General features: G+C 37.1%; 1 protein-coding gene and 1 pseudogene across 2 annotated transcripts in view; one reads left to right on the forward strand and one right to left on the reverse strand.

Annotated features, from left to right (window-relative positions):
- The window catches only part of PTPRZ1 (protein tyrosine phosphatase, receptor type Z1), a 120,620-nt gene that overhangs the window by 11,181 nt on the left and 87,117 nt on the right, over positions 1–22,322 (reverse strand). The window contains exons 13-23 of one of the 2 annotated variants that reach the window (XM_012805163.1): positions 19,365–19,456; positions 16,317–16,402; positions 13,720–13,740; positions 13,453–13,549; positions 10,664–10,746; positions 9,121–9,255; positions 8,404–8,538; positions 7,316–7,479; positions 5,606–5,741; positions 4,108–4,254; positions 163–256 (exon numbers count right to left, since the gene is read on the reverse strand). In XM_012805163.1, coding sequence (XP_012660617.1) covers positions 163–256; positions 4,108–4,254; positions 5,606–5,741; positions 7,316–7,479; positions 8,404–8,538; positions 9,121–9,255; positions 10,664–10,746; positions 13,453–13,549; positions 13,720–13,740; positions 16,317–16,402; positions 19,365–19,456 — 1,190 coding nt within the window. The remainder of the gene's footprint in view (positions 1–162; positions 257–4,107; positions 4,255–5,605; positions 5,742–7,315; positions 7,480–8,403; positions 8,539–9,120; positions 9,256–10,663; positions 10,747–13,452; positions 13,550–13,719; positions 13,741–16,316; positions 16,403–19,364; positions 19,457–22,322) is intronic. The other variant, XM_012805164.1, reaches the window with a different exon arrangement.
- On the forward strand, positions 12,425–12,522 carry LOC111725338 (annotated as a pseudogene).

The following is a 22,322-nucleotide window of genomic DNA, read 5'->3' on the forward strand; positions in this document are numbered from 1 at the left end:
ATAGGGCAACAAAGTGAGACTCTGTCTCTTAAAAAATAAGTGAAGAAATAAAAAGCTTGAGTGTACTGCATTTGTCTGAAGGTATACAATTATTGCTACATTGCCTACAAAGAATTTGTTGCTTAAAAAAAAAAAGTTATTTCAAGAGTCACCGTCACTCACCAGGGATGATAGAAGAAGTTCTGTTCTTTTCCCTGTTGCATTGCTTCAGAGCTGTAGAATAGTCACTCTGCTGTATATTTGATTGATTGAGGAGCTGAGCAAGGGAGGTTAAAAATAAAAAAATAAAAATATATATACATACATGTATCTAGGTTATTTCATGTAAGTCACTCAGATAACAGACACACACACAAGACCCAGCTAACATAAGATACTGTTATCTAGTACTCCATTACATGGATAACCCAGATTCTACTTATCTATTCCTCAACTAGTGAATGTTTGGGTTATTTCCAATGTTTTCCTATTTCAAGCTCAGTAACTATAAATATCCCTTACATGCTGCTTAATTGCATGCATGTGAGGATTTCTATAGAGAATTAGGAGTCATGTAAGTGTCTAATTTTTGACAGTCTTATAAATAAAAATGGCATATTATGGTTTTGATTTGCATTTTCTTCGTATCTGCATGACTGCGGATTTTATTAATTTGTAAGGGTTCTTGATGTCTTGAATGTAAATCTATAGTCTGTTAAAAAGTTGCAAATATCTTTAGTCTTTTTGATCAAACAAAACAATTACGTCTTTATCACACAAGCCCTAAAATATATTGAAGGTGGATTGAATAATTAAAGGTGAAAGCAAAGTTTTATAACTATTATAAGAAAATATTAGGAAGTATCTTTTGTTGAGTTCAGGGTAGAGAAAGACTTCTTAAGTAAAAATATAATTTGCAGAACTCTTGAAGAAAGAAAGAAACCTCTGTGGGAAGAAAGACACTGAAGACGTTTGCAATTTTTAAAACAGATTATAGATTTACATTCAAGACACTGAGAACCCCTACAAATTAATAAATTACCGTGAAGCACACATATGCAAAGGCGGTCATCACAAAGAAATCTTAATGGCCAATGAGCCTAAAATTCACTCAAAAAGATGGAAAATCCAACTAGACCATTAAATAAATCTGTTAAAGGTAAGCATTAAAGCTATCAAATCAGTGGCCTAAATCTCCGCTCTAAAATATAACCAGTCCTGAAAGAAGTTAATGTGAGGTTTTACCAACTGTTTAAGAAACAGAAAATTCCAAATGCTAATAAAAATCCAGGTGGAAAACTAACCAAACTATTATATTGAATAAATATAACTTTGATACAATACAGTCCAAGGATAAAACAGGGTATCTATAAGCCAATGTCAATAAAAATCCTACTTAAAATATCAGTAAAATACACTTGATCTTAGCCAAAATGCCAAGAAGCAATAAAAAAAATCAGTAAAATATCAGCAGTTAATATATATATACAAAATCAACAAAATTGTTGTTCATTGGCTGATTAGAAAATATATTAGAACAAAAAGAACCCAATCGTAAATAACAACAAAACAGCTGTAAAAACTCCAGAGTCTCAAAAAATACCCTTATCAAAAGGTACAAAAAATATACATAGAAAACTATTAAGCTTAATGAAATAGCACAGAATTAGGCCCAAATAAATAAAAACATCATATTGATAAATGGAAATATTGTTAAGATATTGACTCTCGGGAGGTGCCTGTAGCTCTAAGGAGTAGGGGGCTGGCCCCATATGCCAGAGGTGGTGGGTTCAAACCCAGCCTCGACCAAAAACTGCAAAAAAAAAAAAAAAAAAGATATTGACTCTCCTTAATTTGAATGTGGTATTCATCATAGTTTCTACAGAACACATTTTCATTAAACGTAGAAAAGTAAAAAGCCAAAAGCATCAACCTATGTTAGAAAAGAAAGAATAAAGGATAGAATTCTTTTGTACTGTATAGAGAAGAGTTATTATATAATAATATTGAAAAACTGAAGAATCAATCAGAGGAATTATGCATAATGAGGAATTCTGTTACATGACAGGAATGACAGTACAAATTACTGATAGAAAGGCGGACTTATGGATAAATGACATGAGGAAACTTTCCATGGTTTCACACATAGGCTGCCTTCAGCTCCAACTTATCTGATTTGCCATTAGCATTTACTATCTTTGTCCATTTCCTCCTTCTCAAAACATTATTTTCTTTGTATTCGATTCTATCCCACAATCCACAACTTTCTTCTATCCCTTGATGGCTTCTTATTTTTTCTTTTGTGGGCTTGCCTTTCATTAATTAATGACAAATTTTCTTAAATAATCTTTCCTAAGCCTTCTCAGAAGCTTCATGTTTAATTGGCTATCTTATCCAATTCCAAGGATTCGAGTAACTATCTTTAAACTGATCTCTCCCAAATCCGTTTTGCCAGGCCAGGTCACTTTCTTATATTGCACACACAGACTTTAACTGTCAACTGTGTGCGTTTACTGAGATTATCTCCCAAGAACCTCAAACTTAGGTAGGGTTAGAAGTAATCTCACTGTCTCTGTCCCAATATACCCTTCAAGCATACATCTCCTCTTCCTGATAAATCACAGTCAATGGTATCACCTCCCTGCCAGCTGTCCAAGGAGGAATCTGAGTACTTTTTTCTTCCGGGGCAGTGTCCAGTAAATCACCAACTCTCGTGTTCCACTCTTAAGATCTTACACAATTTTTCCCTGACAAGCTGCTCCCTTACCTGCCCTCCTATAGTTCTCTGTTCCTCCTCTACAATGACATCCTTCACCCTGTTTTGTGTTTGTCTGTTTTCTTAACTGTATCCCCCCGTTAGACTGCAAATACCAGGAGAGTAGAGGCTAGGAGTGTTCTTTTCTTTTTTTTTTTTTTTTTAAATCATTTTGTATCTAAGTACCAAAAATGAAAAGACTAGTATCTGGTAGGTGTCTGATAAGTATTTATTTGTTCATAGACATGCAATTTATTTCAGTGAAAGTTTTCCATGGATAAACTTGAATGAACATCTTTTTTTACAGGACAGGACACACATACACACTTACCTCCCCCTATTTATGTTGGAAAAAGGAAACAGAGTCAAATAGCTCTCTTTTTAATTGGATTCTGATCTTATAATGGATCTTTTCATTTTTGTCCCAGATGATTCAGTTTAAGCTATATCAATTCTTTTATGTAATAGCATAGGGGCAAAACGTATCTGAATAAGAATTTCATTGAGATTGGGTAACACTGTGTATGTTTGTGTATATACATGTGCATATGTACAAGTATTTGTATGTAAGCAATTTTGGAAATCTTTATCTGCCCATCAGAGTTGTTGTTGTAGGAAGGTCTGACAATTTAGTTCATGAACTCATCCTAGAAAAAGTGCTTTGAAGGGTGGACTAGAGGCTGATGTCAGTGTGTAGCACCCCTCATCCTGGTGGCAAGCTGTAACTCAGTAAATACTTTGGTTTGGTGAGTTGGTTCCCCGCCAGGTCTGGCAACACCCACTTTCTGAATTATGTGCTTAGTGAATTCTGAAAGTCAGAGAAGTCTTGTGGGAGGTACAGTACAGAACCAGACACACTCTGCTCTCTGGTGTACTGCTCCAGACACAGTGAGTGGGAGAGACTGAGGTTCAAGTAGCTATTGTTCACACATGGCCTTCTCCAGTCCAAGGGTTTCAAGTGAGATACAGATTTTTTCAAAGACTAGCAGGAACAGCCTGAGCCACCGCATTCATGTTTAAGTGGTCTGTTTCTTTCTTTTTTTTTTTTTTCCAAAGTAAAAGAAGCACTTCTATGGTCTGTATTATAAGTTCTGTCTGTTCACTCTGTTACACTCTGTGCCCTCCCTTTCCTGAGCCAAGTTTGCATTTATAAACTTTAGGGTTTCTGAAAACTTTTCCTCTTGCTACTCAGTAAGAATTATGTTTCTGCTTGAAAGGTACGGTGAGGCACTGTCACCTACTGTAAAGGAGAAGGATGGTTCAACTACAAAGCCATTGTGTTGACAAGGGCCTCAAGCTACCCTGTGACCTTGTAACTCACAGGAGAAGACGCAGGGACATGCATTTAGGTGGCGACTTCTAAGGGAACTCACCTGGAACTGCTTCTCTAGTTTTGTTTTGCCTGTGGGTCCGGGAATGAGAAGGGCATTAACATAGGCGTGGATATGACTGTCAGGCACCTCGGTTTCCTTACTGAGGATGGCCTCCACCAGGGTATCGTGGATGAAGACGTACTGTTCCTGGAAAAACAACGGCAATAAAGGAAGATTGCTTCAAGTTTTCTTTATATGTATGGAGGTGCAAAGTAGTGCCTCCTACTGACAGACAAGGAAAGGTGCGGGAACCGTGAAGGATTGCTTACTGGACCGGCAAGAAGTCAGATGGAGGAAAGAGAAACAACCTCTTTTCATTTTTCTTAACTTCTTGTTGTGTATTGTTGACATTTGTGGGTAGATAGCAGAAAGATTTGGGGAGGCAAAGCAATGTCCCCCCGCCTACCCTTCAAACTCAACACCTCCACAAGTTCTAAGGGGGCTTCCTTGACTTCCATACGTCCAGTCTGTCCTCCCCTTCCATCAGCCTCAACTCTCCATTGAGCCTTTCATATATAATTTAACTCAAGTTTACACACAGTTGTTAGTAATTCTCTTATATTTACATATTGGACTCTTCTCTGGTCTTATCTCTACAGATGTCATTTCCTTGATGGAAGGAAATTTGGTTTCATTTAGTTTGAAGCCCACTCAGTCATACATCTTTTGGTAGCTTTCAAGGTACTATCCTTAATTCTCAATTTAAGTTCATTTTTATTTAGAAATAGTAAAAATAAAATACAGATTTTCAGATGCTGTTCTATGTCATATATGGGTAAAATATATGGACTTGAAAAGGGATGTAATTAGAGCACAGTTCATGTGATCAGCATTTAACAGAAAAACAAATCCATTAATTCAGAACTTGTATGAGTAAGTTGATACAGACTTGGTGCAACTGGTACAGGAGGGGTGACTGTTCACTGATCCCCTTACTCTTTTCCTGGATCATCTCCAAAGACATTTTACAGAATTATTTCCCATTGGGTCACAAAACAGACAAAATTGAGCAGGTCCATTCATGACATATTTGTAGTTAACTAGCGTCATGGATTAAACTGCATCTCATCAGAAGATAAGTTGAAGCTCTAACCCTGCAGTATCTTAAGATGTTATGTTATTTTAAATAGAGTAAAGATGCAATTAGTTAGGACTGGTTCACCCGAAGTAGGGTAGTGACTGATGTACTTATAATAGGGATACAGACACAGAGGGCAGAACTCCATGTGCAGAGGCAGAGATTGGAATTATGGGGTCACAAGCCAGGGAACGTCTGAGGCCACTAGAAAGTGGAAGAGGCAAGAAAGAGCCTTCCCTTAGTGGCTTCCGAAGGAGCAGGGGCCTGCAAACTCCGGCACAGCGAGGCAACACATCTGTGGTTTTAAACCCCCTCGTTTGTGGTACTTTGCTGTGAGAGTCCTAGGAGACTAATACACCTGCATTTCAGTGATGTCCGCATACCTTAGGTAAATAAAGTTATATTGTGTTTAAGTCATACCTCGGTCTGTACCAAATAATTTCTTTGTGAACGAATGTGTTTTAAGAAGCCAAATACGTTAACAGTTCCTTCGTGTTGAATTTGTTGCAACATACTGTCTAGCACAATATACGTGCCTGTTCTGCCAACCCCAGCACTGCATAGAACACAAAGAAAGAAATACCTCAATGTTAAACATAAAATAAATTTAAAAACAGGTTAATTAAAAATAGGTTACTACTGTCATGTTGATTACAATGTTTTCTTTCCCCTAGTAAATGAGGAAAGAAAGAAATGGAGTGATACAAAATTTGAGACAGGTTAGCATAAATAACAAACATTAAAGTCCCCCTTCAAGTTTCTTTTTAGCCACGTGGTTAACTGCAAAAAATGTTGGATACTTTTAAATTTTCAGTAACTGTATTTCTTATACATTATATATTATACAACACAAATATTATGTATCAGAGTATAGCAAATAGACTTGCAGCCTAAGAAAAATGAAAGCATCAGCTCCACCAAATTTTGAAAAGAAAAGGTCCCTGGGTCTGTATTTCCAAGTAGACATGTTTGTAAAGGTTTCTGCATTAATGGGAAAAAGAATTTGATAAAGCTTTCAGCTAAAAAATATCATTTCAGTGAGATGGTGAGGAATAACTTCAGTTATTTCTAAAGGGTCATTATCTGTCGACATCTTCAAAGCTTCTACCAGAGGACAGAATTCACAGACAGGGATTCTTTTCAAATATTCTGACAAGTGGGATGTGCTGGAGTGGAAAATTAGCACCTGCTCTGCACAATAGCCGGGTCCTTCTCCGTTTGCTAAGAAACAATCCCTGACCTTCAGAGCTATTTTTCTTGCATCTTCTTGTTTTCCTCAGCTCATCGTCAGACAAACAGATTTTAAAAACTCAAGATAGGTCTCTCAAACTTTGAGGATAACTCCTGAAATAGGTAATCAGCATGTGTCAGATAAGCTGTATATCAAAGGAAAACACTTGCTTCTGTGAAAACACAGAATCGCTTTGGCAAAAATACTGCAAATAGAAATGAATTGAATTTTTGTGTTCACAGAGCTCGGCACTAGGATTTGGTAAATATGAACTGCTAGTTAATATTAATTAACTTAATCAATTGATTATATGAATATAACATCTAACATATTTTTCTCTTTCTTTGAAATATAATTATTGCTTTTTATCAACCCAGTCCTGGAAATTAAATTTTCTGGGCAACAATAAATTGATAAAACATTTAACGGGACATATTAGAAAGAACTCAGGAAGATGACAACAGGGTTTTGGTTGCAAAGTCTTTAAAAACACTTTACAGTTATTTTCCCAAATTTCTCACACTCTGTGTGCTTTGGATCCTCTGATGTACCCCTGGTGTAATAACTCAACAACAGACCATTTGCTCCTAGGAGTAGGGTTATCCCACTGTGTTATATGTTGGAATAAATATTTAACAACAAAGATACTGTTCCTTGTGCCTCACACAGCTAAGAAGCTGAAATCCAATTCAACAATCATACACAATAATAAACATCATAAAAATATCTGGTGCTTTGAAGAGTCAGCAATCAAAGTCTGAGTCTGCTATACTTATTTCCTAGTATTCAATACTTAGGGAAAGGAACATGCCATTTCACCCCCTCATTTGCTCTATGGATTTCCTTTTTGTTACCATCAGCAATTCTGTGGGTTTTAGAGGCACATCTCTGAGACTCACCTGCAGTGGACGACAACCGGCCCCACGGCATGGCGCTTGGCGTGGGCTGCCTTTCTCACGAAGGTCAGCACGGGCAGTGAATACTCCGGTACTCCCATGTCAGGCCACTGGGTGTAGTGATACTGGGTAACCACACGCCCACTGGGTCTTCCTTTCTGGGAGCCCTGGAAGAATTCAGACAGCTAATCGCTATAACCCATACTCAAACACACACCCACGTGGGATTCCTAAACATTGAGTCAAATTTCATAGCTAAGTGCTGGTGGTCTACAATGAAGCAAAAAATGTACAATGTCATGTGTGATAATTAATTTTGCATTCACTTAACTAGGAGGTTATGGTGGCCAATTATTTGGGCAAGCACTAGTCACACCAGATGTTGCCGCAAAGATATTGTTTAGATGTGATTAACATGTAAATAAGTAGACTTAAGTAAAGTGGATCACCTTCCATAATGGGGGTGAGCCTCATCCAATTAGTTGAAGGCTTTAAGAAAAATAACTGAGAGTTTTCCTTAAGAAATACTTCTTTTCAAGACTTGGCAACACAGAAATCCTGCCTGAATTTCCAGCCTGCTGCTCTGATGCACTTGGGTTCTAGCCTGCAGCATCAACTCTTCTCTGAGTTTCTAGGGTACCAGTGTACCTGCCCTACAGATTTAAGATTTCCTAATCCTCATAGTTTTTGTGAATCAGTCCTTAAAAATGTAAACCTCTCCCTATCTCTATATCCCTCTATCCTATGGGTTCTTTTTCTCTGAAGAACCCTGAGTAACATTCTTCTTCTTTTGTTGTTCTTATCCCTTATTTCAATCCCCACTCTTTTGAACTGGATGTTATGTCAGGGCTATGCTGTGCAGTGACCACACGAGGCAGGAATTTCCACTTGTGTATCGCACCTACTGCAACCGTTCGCACCAAGACCAATCTGCCTCCAAGGCCACAGCTGGCATTTAGAGATGTGGGGGAAACCTTTGGGATTGAGGTGTAACCGTCATAAGAATGTTTTACCCCGCCTGGTTTTCTCACCCATTCCCTTAAAAAAGGACCAATTACTCAGTTGATTATGTTCATGGTTTGTTGATTCACCTTTTTTATCTTCGTGTTTCTCAGAGTAAAATTCCTCACAGTATAGTAGGCGAGTACTTGAACACTCTTCTGAGTGACCAGAAAGTTCCCATACTCCTCACTGCCATCGGAAGGCCAGTACTGATCACATTTTCTCTGCAAAAGAAAAAGCGAAGATCCCAGTTCTTGTATTTCAAATGCTTAAGGTAAACATTGTTTTGGAAATTAGTAAGAGTCTGAGATAGTGGGAGGAATGAACTCTTCCCTCACTCTTCTAAATATTTTATTTTCTTTCTAAGTAATGGCAAATTATTTATAGAAGATACCAGGGATAGAATCAGAGAGCTGAAAAAGACAGAGATGATGCAGCTTAACCGTTTCCCTTTCAGATAAGGAAAGGGAAACCAGATGGATCAGGTTCGGACAGATCCAGGACTAGAATCTAGGTCCAGTGAATGAAAACCTACAGGCATTTAGCTGCATTGCTGATCACTGAGTCCAGCTTACTTTTTTTTCACACTATGAATGAATTTAATAGGTAGATAGCTTGCTTCAAAGTGAAATTTTGAAACTTTTTAATTTATAATGTTAATAGTTACTCTTTCATTATCATATTTACTAGAAAGGACTTCCAATTAGCTTTCATAACATTTGCTGTTTCCTGATGCTGCTCTGTTAAAACCGTTGTAAAGCACCTCTAATCAGTAGCTGAGGATGACATAACGATGACCTACATACCCTGCCTTTCTCCACGAGGTTTGTTATCATGACAATAACTTCCACGTTGTGCTCCCATATCATTCTCCAGAAATCTTCCGCTGTGGATTTCAGTGGACCTTGGGCAGCAATGTAAGCTTTCGGTCTGTTGTAGCCCTGAAGAAGTAAATGATAAATGTTTCTTACTACTTACATACTTCTTATGTGCCATCTTTAACAATACCACACTTAAGTTTTTAAGATCAGCTTTTTAAAAATTTACTTTATTTTATTTTTTTTTCAGAGACAGAGTTTTACTTTGTGGCCCTCAGTAGTGTGCTGTGGCATCACAGCTCACAGCAACCTCCAGCTCTTAGGCTTAGGTGATTCTCTTGCCTCAGCCTCCCAAGAAGCTGGGACTAAAGGCGCCCGCCAAAACGCCTGGCTATTTTTTGTTGCAGTTTGTCTGAGGCCAGGTTAGAACCTGCCATCCTCGGTATATGGGGCTGGCGCTCTACTCACTGAGCCACAGGCATCACCCTAAGTTCTGTTTTCTATAGAAGAAAACCATAAAAAATAAACTTATGAAATTGGAGAAACTTGGTAGTATTAGCAAGAATAGCAACTTTTTTTTTTTTTTTTTTTTTTTTTTGTGAGACAGAGTCTCACTCTGCTGCCCCAGGCTGGGGTGCTTTGGTGTCACAGCAGCCTCATACTCCTGGTTCAAGTGATCCTCAGCCTCCTGAGTAGCTGGGACTATAAGTGCCCACCACAATGCCCAGCTAACTTTTCTATTTTTGTCTTTCTTTTTTCTTGAGACAGAGTTTCACTATGTCACCCTTGGTAGAGTGCTGTGGCATCACAGCTCATAGCAACCTCAAACTCTTGGGCTTAAGTGATTCTCTTGCCTCAACCTCCCAAGTGGCTGGGACTACAGGCTCCCACCCCAATGCCTAGCTAGTTTTTGTTGTAGTTGTCATTGTTGTTTTTAGCAGGCCCAGGCTGGGTTCAAACCTGCCAGCCCCAGTGTATGTGGATGGCTCCCTAACCACTGAGTACAGGTGCTGAGCCAAGTCTCTTAACTCTTGAGTTCAAGAAATCCTCCCTCCAAGTCTCCCAGAGTACTCAGATTATAGGTATGAGCTAACATGCTTCACCTTGCTTACTGTTGATTTATATCTTTACTATCTATCAAAGAAACATAACAAATACTAATAGAGGTCTGATAGTATGGTTTGATAAATTCTGCATCTAATATAATTCATATAAATTTCACTTCAGGCTCAGCGCCTGTGGCTCAAGTGGCTAAGGTGCCAGACACATATACCTCAGGTGGCGGGTTTGAATCCAGCCCAGGCCCGCCAAACAACAATGACGCTGCAACCAAAAAATAGCCAGGCATTGTGGGCGCCTGTGGTCCCAGCTACTTGGAAGGCTGAGGCAGAAGACTCACTTGAGCCCAGGAGTTGGAGGTTGCTATGAGTTGTGATGATGCCACAGCACTCTACTCAGGGGGACAGCTTGAGGCTCTGTCTCAAAATAAATAAATAAATAAATAAATAAATTTCACTTCAAACATGCTTACGTCAACATAATTGGCATTGATGTAATCAGTCAGTTTGCCATCTTTTTCAGCAAGTTGTGCGAGCTTAACCCTGCTATGATCATCTGTAATAAAAAAAAATATGTCATTGTAGCACAGACTACTTCTCAGCATCAACATCATTTATATTTGCACAATACTTTATACAATACAATTGAAATCAAGGCAAAAAATCACTTACTTCAGTAGGTGTTTGGGGAATACAGGGATAACAAAGATTAAAAGGAATCTCTGCCCTCAGGAGAATTTCTAACATAACAGGTGTGACTAGGACACATACACAGAAAGTAACGGACAGATGTCAAGAAGGAAGTGCCAAGTAGTAGGGGGATCTGAAGGCAGAAGCTTTACTGCTTTGAGACGGTAAAAGTTTCCACAGAAATTGAAATCTGAAGTTGACTTCTTTGATGGGATTTCAAAGATGAATGCTGGGGCAGTGGAGAGCCACTTGAGGAGACACAGTAGTGATGGGACCTAGGACGCTCCTGTGAATGGTCACAGAGAACAACTCTTGCAGGAAGAGCCCAAAGAACAACCCTGAATTTCTGCAGAGGGAGGCAGAAGAACAGCCATCCAGGCACAGAGGAGGCTTCTGCGCTGTCAGGTCAGAGTGAATGGAAACTGTGGTACTTCAAACGTGTTGAAATAAAGGCTGCGGGATTAACTCTCCTCAGAGAGGTGATCATCATCTGGAGGAGATACACCATGAGAAAGGAAAGTGCTACTAGAAGGGACTTTGGTAGTTTTACTGAACAGACTTATTCATTCATTTTAAGGATGGAGAGGTGAATACAGACCAAACCATGGTGGCCAGGTTGAACTCTGTTTGTATTTTGGTTCTAATAGAACCAAATACAAAGTTAGAAATTTTTGTTTCATTTTTTTTCTCCTTTCTTTTCCCTCCTCCCTCCCTCCCTTTCTTCCTTCAGTTTCTTTCCTGACGGAGTCTTGCTCTGTTGACTGTGCCAAGAACTCAGCCTGGCACACAGAAACCTCAAACTCCTGGGCTCAAGTGAATCTCCTGGGTCAACTTCTCGAGTAGCTGGAACTACAGGCACCCAACACAATGTCCAGCCAATTTTTTAAAAATTTTTTTTTATTTTTAGTAGAGATGGAGGTCTTGCTTTTGCTCAGGCTGATCTGGAACTCCTGACCTCAAGCAATCCTCCCATCTCGGCCTCCCGGAGTGTTAGAATCACAAGCGTGAACTACCATGCCAGGTCTGTTTTATTTTTTTTTTTTCATCTGTAAAACAGGACTTCCATTACCAATCTGGTCCAGTTGTTGTGGAAATAAAATGAAATCATTTACTCCAAGTGCCTGGTGCTTAGTAGGTGCTCAACAAAAGACAACCTTCTTACCCTCCTTAATTACCCAATGGGCATTTTCTATTTAGCTTGTAGAGGGAAGTCTAACAACAATTTTATTCAGAAAGGCAAGGGGTTTTATGTGCAGCCAGACCAGCTGTTTTAGCAGAGGAAGGCAATCATAAAGCCCTCTGCTAAAGAATAAAAATTGATGTAACCTCTGTGCAAAGGAAAGCAACACCTATGTGAACGATTTAGGAGAGCATGGTGATAAAAGGGAGGAGATTGCCACACCGTAGGCTTCCCAAAATGGAACGGAACTGGAATTCAAATAACCTGGCTTATAAATAGATAGCTTGTAATAAACAACCATGCCATATGAAGCCGTGGGGGCATTGAATATAGGAGGAAGAATATAAGGATTTTTCTTGTGCTCTTACTTTCACAGGAACAATACTAAACTTAGAACTAGAGAGAGGATTAGCATGGCCCCTGTGCAAAGTTGACATATTTCGGGAAGTTTTCCATATTTTTCACACTTATAACTCTGAATCCAACTGTACAAAAAACAATTCACGTAATCACAATATTTGTACTGTTTTGATTTGATATTCTGAATGAATATTTATTCGGCAAAATCTGAAAGAAAGGAAGAAAAAACATTTTTTTTTGAGTGGGGAGAGAACATGAAGATGAATTCCAAGAGACGAAGAGGAGTACAGAGGAAAGAAGAGGGGACAAAAGTCACCAAAAGTGCTATAAGAAGGTGGAAAAAGTCACTGACATTGTAATGAAAAAGCCACCCAGGCTGCTCACTGAGCAGCAAGGGAGAGGGGGTGGCTAAGAAAACAAAGGGAAGGAAGGAATCAAAAAAGGAATCCATCAACTCTCTCTTTATTCTTGAACTTCAAAATATTAAGGGGGACAAATGTTTCTGTTACCTGGAGAACTTCTGTAATGCTTGAATGAGGGCTGTAAGTGTCCCTGTCACCCACACAGTGATCACTGTCCCCATTAGGTACCCACCAATTCCTTATAGAACCAGGAAGAATGTGAGGAAAGGAAGAAAGGAGGTAAAGGTAGAAGAAGAAAGAGAAAGTCTAAAGGGAACCTCCTCTGGTTAGTAAACTCACCTAAAAGGCGGGAGAATCGAAAGGAGAAAGGGGTCATAGAATAAAAATAGTGACAGAAATGAAAAGGGGAGATGGATACTGCTCAGGGCCTGTGGAAAGGACTGGACTGAAACACGAGTTTGTTTTGTTTAAAAGAAACAGATGTGATTAATTGCACAAGGTGCGTAAGTTAGAGTGATACAATGCTATGCGGCATCTTACACAAACGTTATTTCCTGGCATGAAGATGCGGGCACAGCCACACCAAGGTCTGCTGTCAGATGACTTCAGAGCACTGTGTGAAGGCACAACAATAACCAGGATAATAGCACTGAGTTAAGGAAATACTCACAGGCAACGATATTGATGTATCTGTTCTTGTGCTTGTTGTCCGGGTGGTTGGAGCTGTCTGCTGTAATACCTAAGTCAACAGTACAGCTCTGCACTTCCTGTAACAAATTGTATGGACATCATCTTAACACATGTTCTTTCATACAACGTACCTTAAAACAGTAAGAAAGACAATACAAACAAAATAATCTATGCAAACAACATTTTTTTTTTTACATGTTACAACTACTTCTTGGCTAAAATAAAATGCAGTGAAATGATGCCTTACCTGGTAAAACTCTTTCAGTGTCTAGTGAGGGAATGAATGCCAAAAAAGTAAAGAAATCAAATTCCACAGCACACGACAAATGAGAAAAAAAAGTGTTCATATTAGGTTTACAATGGAAAACTATGATCATGCAATAAATACATTTGTCAAATACTAACAGAACAGAAAGTTTCAAACAGTTGCATGCAAATCAAAATGTCTAACACTTGGAATCTTAAAATTATGTAAAAGAAGAAAATAATTTCTTTAAAAGGGAACAGTGATGTAATAATATGATTCTTTTAAAATGCAGATGAGAAGAACCACATATCCCATGACACATTCTGCCATAATAGGTGGACTTGCTAATCAAATATAATCTTATTTGAAACTCTGAGTTAGTGTTATATAAATTGTTTTCAGAGTTTGGAGTTCTTTTAACAAGTAAACAGCTTCCTATTGGGTGGTCTGTAACAGATTGAAGGCTGTCAAAAACACTAAATCATCTCCCAATTTTTTTTTATTATACATTCTACATAATTTTGAAACAAAATTTGGAGCATTACTTTCTATATTTTTAAATATTATAGTAGATCTTTTTTGTTTAATCTTCAATGGGTATAGAAAAATTATTTCTGTTGATTTTCTATTAAAAATGAATTAACAAGATCTTCAAAGATGTTTCTTATCTAAATATATTAGCTTAAAACTTATAATCACTTAGTATTAAGATAACAAAATAAAAGCCTTATAAATTCTGAGTAAGTATATAACCCCGATATAAATCTGATTCATCAGTAAATGTCCCAGACTCTCTCCAAATAAGCCTTTAAGGCTCTTTTGCAGCTAGCTAATCAGAACAACTAAAAAAAATTTAATACATAAGCCACTTGCATTATTAGTTATTAAGCTAATTATTAAGTTAATGAAAAGTTTTCTTCAGTCACTCTGCAAATTAAAGGCAATGGAATTAACTTGGATAAACTTTTTTGAGTAAAAATGTGAGCTTATTTTATTAATTTAATTATTACAAACTATTTAATAACACTTAAAATGATTTTATAATTATGAAAACCATTAAACTGCCTTTTAGCTTATATTGTCACCAACTTTTATTAGAAATTGTCCATTTTTTACTTATTTATCTTGTTAGAAGATACCCATCTTTGGCACAGTTTCCCTGTGATAATTATTATTTTGTTTACTGTTAGCCTGATAGTCTCTATCAGTGAACATTAAAGTTATACCACCAGTAACTTCTAGCTTATGGTAAGAACAAATAATTTAATATTTGAAGTATATAACTCTTCACATTACTCCACTTTACTTACTGTTACCTCAATTCACTTTCTTATTCAATGTAGCTATGATTTAGATGTTTTGTAGAATTAAATGAATTGGTTTCTATTATTTTTAATTTAGTAAAAACATATCCCTCCTCTATTCCTTTTGATTTCTGTAATGCTTCCTAATCTATGGTATTTTTCTTCCCTAATGATATCTTTATGGCTGTGACTCCTGGGAAGCAGTTGCTGAGTGCACCGGGGAGAGTGAATCAGGAGAGAGTGGATCCTGTGATTACGAGGGGAGCTAAAAGCACTTCAGAAAGGCAGGTCCCCTGAGCCCTTCGGGTTTGGGCAGAGGGAGGCAGGAAGGCAGCGCCATGCTTTCTAGAGGGAAGTTGCCAGAGGGAAGGATGAAGGTTGCCTGCTTGCAGCTATGATAGAAAGAGCATGAGTTTTAAAATTACAGACTTGGAGTTGAGTCCAGCTCTGCTATTTATCACCTCTGAATCAACTTTGAAGGAGTTTAATTTCATTAATAATAACATTTAGACAAATGATTACAAATAGCTCCCAGAGTTGAGTAGAGGTTGAACGTGAAAGTCTCTAGTTGAATGACATATCAGACGGTGCTCGTAGATGGTAGCTTTTATTTCTTGGTGGTTGTTATTGTTAACTTTGGGCTTTTGGCTCCCTATTTTGAAATATCTGCTTCACTGATAGGTCATTGGGCCATGATGAATTTGCAGAAAATTTTCCCTATAAGTACTTTAACAGGATATTACTGGAAAAATATTTTACTGATTATGAAGTTAAAATTTTCTTTAGAAATGCATATTCTCTTGAGAAAAGGATGTAATTTTTACCCTGCATAATAAAAAGGTTGTCTAAATATTTTACACTTACAATGGTATAAAACTTACAATGAAGCATTTGTATGCACTTGGGTTGAAAATAATGACATTTAGTAGTTTAATATAATTTATGTAATTTGGAAAATTTAAAAGACTCCTTGTTACTAATTCTGATTTTAAAAACTGGAGATCTGTATATTATGGGAGAGAATTCATATTGATATTGATATTGATATTGAACTATTGTACTGTATTGTATTGATATCTCAGTAGTACAAGTTGGCTTTTAAAATAGAAAACCAATTTTCTAAATTATATGACAACTATGACACATATCCTAGACACACAAGTAATTATGAAACTAATATTCTTCCTAGACGTAAAAATGGTCCCAGTGTCTTTATGATAAGAAATAGCCTACTGCTGAATTATTCACATGTACTATTTTATAATATTTACAACAGACATGCTAAAATCATACCTCAAATTCTTCAGTAAACCCATTACTTGCATGTAAGTCTGCAACATGCTTGGGAAAGTGCTTTATTGGAATTGCTCCAACATCATCTAAGTGAATACAAAAACTGTGTTAAATTAATTCAACAGAAACAAATGTGCCTTTCCTTCCCATAAAGAAAATAATTTATTTTCAACCTTAATGTATAAATACCACCAAAACCTCATTTTTTATTAATGGATTGCAAATTTTATGGACAACTTTCTTTAACATGAGCGGGGGTTCCAAGCAATTTCTAGGAAAAAAAAATGTTGAAATAATATATTTTCAATTTACTGTGAACTAAATATATAGTGAAACTTCAGTTTTATAAAATGGCACAGTTTAATGTCTTATAGTCAAATAGTCAGATATTTACATTTGAAAACATTTTTTTCCATGTCCCTATAAATAATAAAAAAACATTTATATGCAAAATATTCATTGAGAAGAATGTCACAAGCCTTTGGGACTTCTAATCTGTAAAATTTCAAGAATTCTAACTTGAAAATACACTATGTAAACAAAGTCATTGGATCTGTTAATTAATTGTGAAGGGGCCAAATTATTTTAACTGGCTCCAATTTTTTTTTTCTTTTCCTGAAAAGACTTTCTTAGATTAAACATGTTACTAGTTCACAGTACGCGATTTCACAAGTGATTTCTCTGACAAGGAAACATCAAAGACATTTCACTAGAAACAGTTATTTATATCAACAGATGTTCAGCGTTTAAGCCATCTAATATTTTTAAGCTTCAGTTACCAAGAATTTTTTGAATAAAAAAAAACACTGAATCCATCTGTTCTCTCTCTTAGATGAGTGGACCTGAATACTAAAATTGAATTAGTCAGTCAAGCTTAAGAAATGACAAAGGTGTAATTCTACCTTCGCACCTACAGAAGTATCTTGCCTGGAAGTAGCTTTTATAATTAGAAAAGAAAACAGAAATAATTTATCACACTTAAATCATTAGTTCTAGCAAATGTCCTTCAAATTTGTTGATAGTTTCTGGCACAGCCAACCTCCTCTCATAAGCAGACTGTTACTTTTCCTTGAGAGTCAGGTATTTTGGTATTTCTTTGATTAACTGATCTGCAAGTAAGTGAGACTTGCATATCTTTTCATTTTCTGATTTTACATAAAGACATACATATTCAGGTAATCAAAAGTGAATCTTTATGAGCCATCCAAGTAAAATAGGAGATGCCCTTCACCATGGCTGCTTTGACATTTAGTGTGGGGGAGTTTGTATTTCTTGAGCAAGATCCTGACTTTGGTAATAATAAATTATACTGGAATTGGATAATGTTTGAGCTAATATGCATACCCATGCTAATGGATATGTAAAAGAAATATGCTGGAAGTGAAAGGAATCAAAACATAACAGACAACTGAGAGCTGTTCAGATCAAAATTCTAAATATGGTTTTATTTTGTTTTTGAGACAGACTCTCACTCTGTTGCCCTAGGTAGAGTGCCCTGGTGTCATAGCTCACAGCAACCTCAAATTCTTGGGCTCAAGAGATCCTATTGTCTCAGCCTCCCGGGTAGGTGTGACTACAGGCATGCACCAGCACGCCTGGCTAGTTTTTCTATTTTTAGTAGAGACAAGGTCTTGCTGTTGCTCAGACTGGTCTCAAACCCCTGAGCTCAAGCAATCCACCTGCCTCAGCCTTCCAAAGGGTTAGGGTTACAGGCATGAGCCACCACACCTGGCTCAAAATTCTAAATATGTTAATGAGAAATCATAGTATGTTAAAATAGTATATATATAATATTTTAATATAAACTAGAAAAGCAGAACTAAAACAGATAGTTTTAAGACATAGAGAAGATAAAAGAGGAAAAACAGTAAAACACTCTTAAATCCTCATCTTTATAAAGCATAAAAATATATCTTAATATATATTAGTATAAATGTATAAAAATGTACATAAATATGTAAATGTAAAGAAAAAAATGCTTCGAATTTTTCATGTCATGAGATTTCAGCAGATAATATTATATAAAACTTGGGCCTCTGGTAATAACATATGGAGTATCAATCAGACAGTTGCAGGGGTCCTCAAACTTTTAAACAGGGGGCCAATTCACTGTCCCTCAGACTGGCAGCCGCAGCAAAAACACCTGGCGGGCTAGATAAATGTCCTAGGCGGGCTTCATGTGGCCCGCGGGCTGTAGTTTGAGGATGCCTTGACTTTAAAGTGACTTAAAACCACCACATAGATGAATTTCTTCTTTTGTATCTCTAATGTGATAACTTTTATTGCCCATCCGATCCTCTGTACCCCAGTTCATACACTTCTAGAAAAATCCTTTTTTGTCTCCACTTTACATTCTGAGATGTTATAAAATATTAATTAAAGAAGTGTCTATAACCTTATATTGTGAACTCTAGGATCAGAGGGTGTCTCAATCCACCAGCTAATATTTGAATATTGCTATTATACAGGTAAATTCTGATAAAAGTGGCCAAAGTTTTCCCAAATAATCAACTATTCCAACATTTGAGACAAAGCATTTCAAGTAATCATACATTGTGTTATGATTTTTTTCGACATTACCACCATTCATAGTTTTTTTTCTAATGCAGTCAACAAACCTTTTCTCACATAAGCTCAAATGATCAGAAAGGAACTAGACTTTATTCTTATTTTTGTCTTTTTCTCCTCCTTACATTTATTGCATTGATTTAGTCTGATTTTCGTTGCTTAGATTTCCACTAAAGTTATGAAAATGAGTAAAATCGTTATTCTTAACTAACATTTTATTGCTATAAATGTTTGACATAAATCATGAATTAGTATTTCAACATACCATCTGAATAGTTAAGAATGTTTAAAATTAATAAGAATAGGATATAAACCCAGGTGTCTGATACATGATGTACTAAACATTTTATGCCCACAAACATGTACTAATCTATATTACAGTCATTTGCAAAATACTCCAATAGAAGAAAACCTTCTAGCAACCTGCTTCTCATCAGTATCTACCAGTAGCTACTCAGGGTCATACTTGTAAGCTATTACCTGAAATTGGAAAAATAGGTGTTGGAGGTGTGGATATTACTCGAGGGGACGTGCTGTCCTCTAAATAAAAATGTGCAGTCTGGAAGCACTTCCTGAAAGAAAAAAAAAAAGCAATTTATGCCCCTGGCTGCCATGGATAATAAGACAACTTCTGAGCTGCTTGAAAATTAAGATGGAAATCTCCAGAATCAAGGCAAAAGAAGGTGTATGCTGAGATCTACAATACATCAGTTTGAAAAATCACAAGCATTTTATGGTTTCCAAGTTTATCTCAGTTTCCCTGTACTAGGTAGAGAAGAGCACACCAATTATCAGACATACTGAAAACAGAGATGGCATTGGAGTTGTAGCTCGTTCAAACTATCAGATAGGACGTCACTTAGATAGGAAATCTCAAAGCCCTGGAGGTGCCCCGTGGCGATATACCAAAGTGCCCTGCCACCTTGGACAGGACCAGAGTGAAAAGAAATAGTGTCCAAAGCTATTTTTATTCAACATTTAAGAATGTCTTTCTGGGCATGTTCAGCTGCTAGCAAAAGGCAGCAAGCTGACTATGTAGCAATGAAATTCCAACAGTGGTACAGTTTGATGAAAAAATAAGGCAGCTTTATACTATAAATATGATATTACAGCAGTGACTGAACTTAAATGAGGAAATAATGAGCATACAATAAAAAAAGGGGTGATTTTCTTTCTAGCAGATGCTAGCCTTGTTGATGAAGGTTTGGAGAATGAATATATTTGGAATCAATGACAACTATGACCTCCGTGTTACCTGGATCTATTTTCACTCGGATCATAAGAGTAACATCTGGTAAGAGCACTTTACAAAGTACAGAGAAGAGTAAAGAATCAACTACTGCTATAAAGTCAGGCAAACCACCCTTAATTTTAAAAATTTAGATAATTAAAACTGCAAAGACATTCTTTGATGTGGTTCATTTAATTTATTTGAAGTATTACCCACGAGTGGTTAACCTGAAACAGAAATATCTGTTTGAATGTAAATGCCAATCTCACTTTGCATTTCAAACCTTCAAGCTCCCAGCCAGCTCCTAATGAGCCTTAACAAGACATTCGTGCTCACACGGTCATACACCTACATGTCTTTTCCCCAGTAAATCAGTTCCCTAGATAAAATTCTTGAGTGGCTTCCTGCTGCAATCAGAATAATATCCAATTATTTGAGCAAGGGCTCTACTACCCTCTGTGACCTGGCCCCTCCCTACTTCAGTATCTTGGACGCCTACAACTCTCTCCCTCATCCACGGTCCTTCAGCCCACACGGTTCCTCTCGGTCTCCCTCACAGAAGCCCTGTCAGTGCCACTGCAGAATCTTGGCTCTGGCCATTCATTCCCTCTGCCTGCCTGTCTTCTTCCCATCATTTCTAAATTAGCCCAAAGGTCACCTTGTCTGAGACCCCTCCCTTCACTGTGATAGCTAAAAGCAGCAGTTCTTCCCACAAAGTCGCTATCCTTTGCTCTTCTGTGCCAGGTACTATCTGAAATGTGGTTATTTAAGCTTTCATTTTACATAGTCATAGTTGGTCCTCTCTTATCGGAACATAGCAAAACAAGGCAAATACCTTAATCACTGCAGTGCTAGTCCTCAGTGCTAAGAGGTCATTTGCCATGCTGTAAGGTAGCAGCAAAGATTTTTTTTTTTAAGGAATAAACTGGTCTAAGTAGGAGTAGTATAAAATTACATAGTTTGTTTATAACTTTAATATCACAAACAAAACAACACTAAAGCAATGATGTACACAGCAAAAAGTAACTTTCTGCTGTGACCGTGTAAGCCTTGACAGCCAACCCTGAGAGAATGACTACTGAGAGAACACAGGCACATTTTCAAGAAACAAAAGGAGGAAGGTGAGTGGACATAGAATCGAGTTCCAAAGGGACCCTCGAAAGTGGAAAGAATGTGGCCGATTTATAAGGAAGGGGAGATGTGAAGGTCGCAGGTCCCATGGTAAAGAAATTATCTTATCTAAGGTTCCCATGAGCAGAATTGAAACCAGACTGAAGCAGAAACTATGAGGAGAGTTTGGATCATCTCTGCAACCCAGGATGTGGAATGTTCTGACACATTGCTATGTAAACCTTGGACTCTTATGTGCTTTTGAGATAACAGAATTAAAATGCCTTTAATTTCTTTAAAATATAGTTACACAAACTGGTGACAGGTTTAAAAAAATTTTTCACAGACTCTTAGAGTTAGAAAATGCCTTAAAGGAGCTAGTACAATATCACAGCTGATAGAAGAATCCGACATAAAGTTAAGAAGGTCCTGTTTTTTTACCCTCAGTGAGAAAGAGCTCAAAGAAAGAGCTCACTCCTTATGAGAGACTAGCTGGACAGATGGATGGGTAGATGCTGTACTGATACTCTGACTGGAGGGCAAAAAGGCAGCATTTCATAGACTATAAAAAAGCAAGTTGTTTTTTGAGCTTATTGGATTACTTATTTTCTAAAATCAACAAAGCTTTGACCACATAGTTGAGAAGAGTAGAGTTGTTATTGACCCAGATACTACAATGAATATTAGCAATTAGGTTTTACATTGGCACTGAGGGTGAATGTGTTGCTAAGTCTTTGTTTATTTTAGAAAATAGTTAGTCCAACAATGTCATTTGGCATTTATTTCCAAAAACGGAGCCTAGAATTAATACCAAAAAAGGCTTATGAGAAAATTAAAATATTATAGGTTAAATTATGGATAAATGTCATCTGTATATTGCTTAGGTATATTTTATAGTGAAGTCTTACATAGGAAATAATATTCTACTTAAAAGGCAGTCTGGTACATGAAGGTCTCCATTCTGGGTTGGTAGCTTTCTTCAATGAACCATAAATTTGAATTTAAGATCAAAAGAGAATTCATATTGCATTTCATCTCACTCATCTTGGCCGAAACAATCATATCTATGTAAAGTTCTTCTCTATACTGCTTTTGAA

This window comes from Otolemur garnettii, unplaced genomic scaffold (genome assembly GCF_000181295.1).
Source record: "Otolemur garnettii isolate 467f Iridium unplaced genomic scaffold, OtoGar3 scaffold00037, whole genome shotgun sequence".
NCBI classification, from domain to species: domain Eukaryota; kingdom Metazoa; phylum Chordata; class Mammalia; order Primates; family Galagidae; genus Otolemur; species Otolemur garnettii.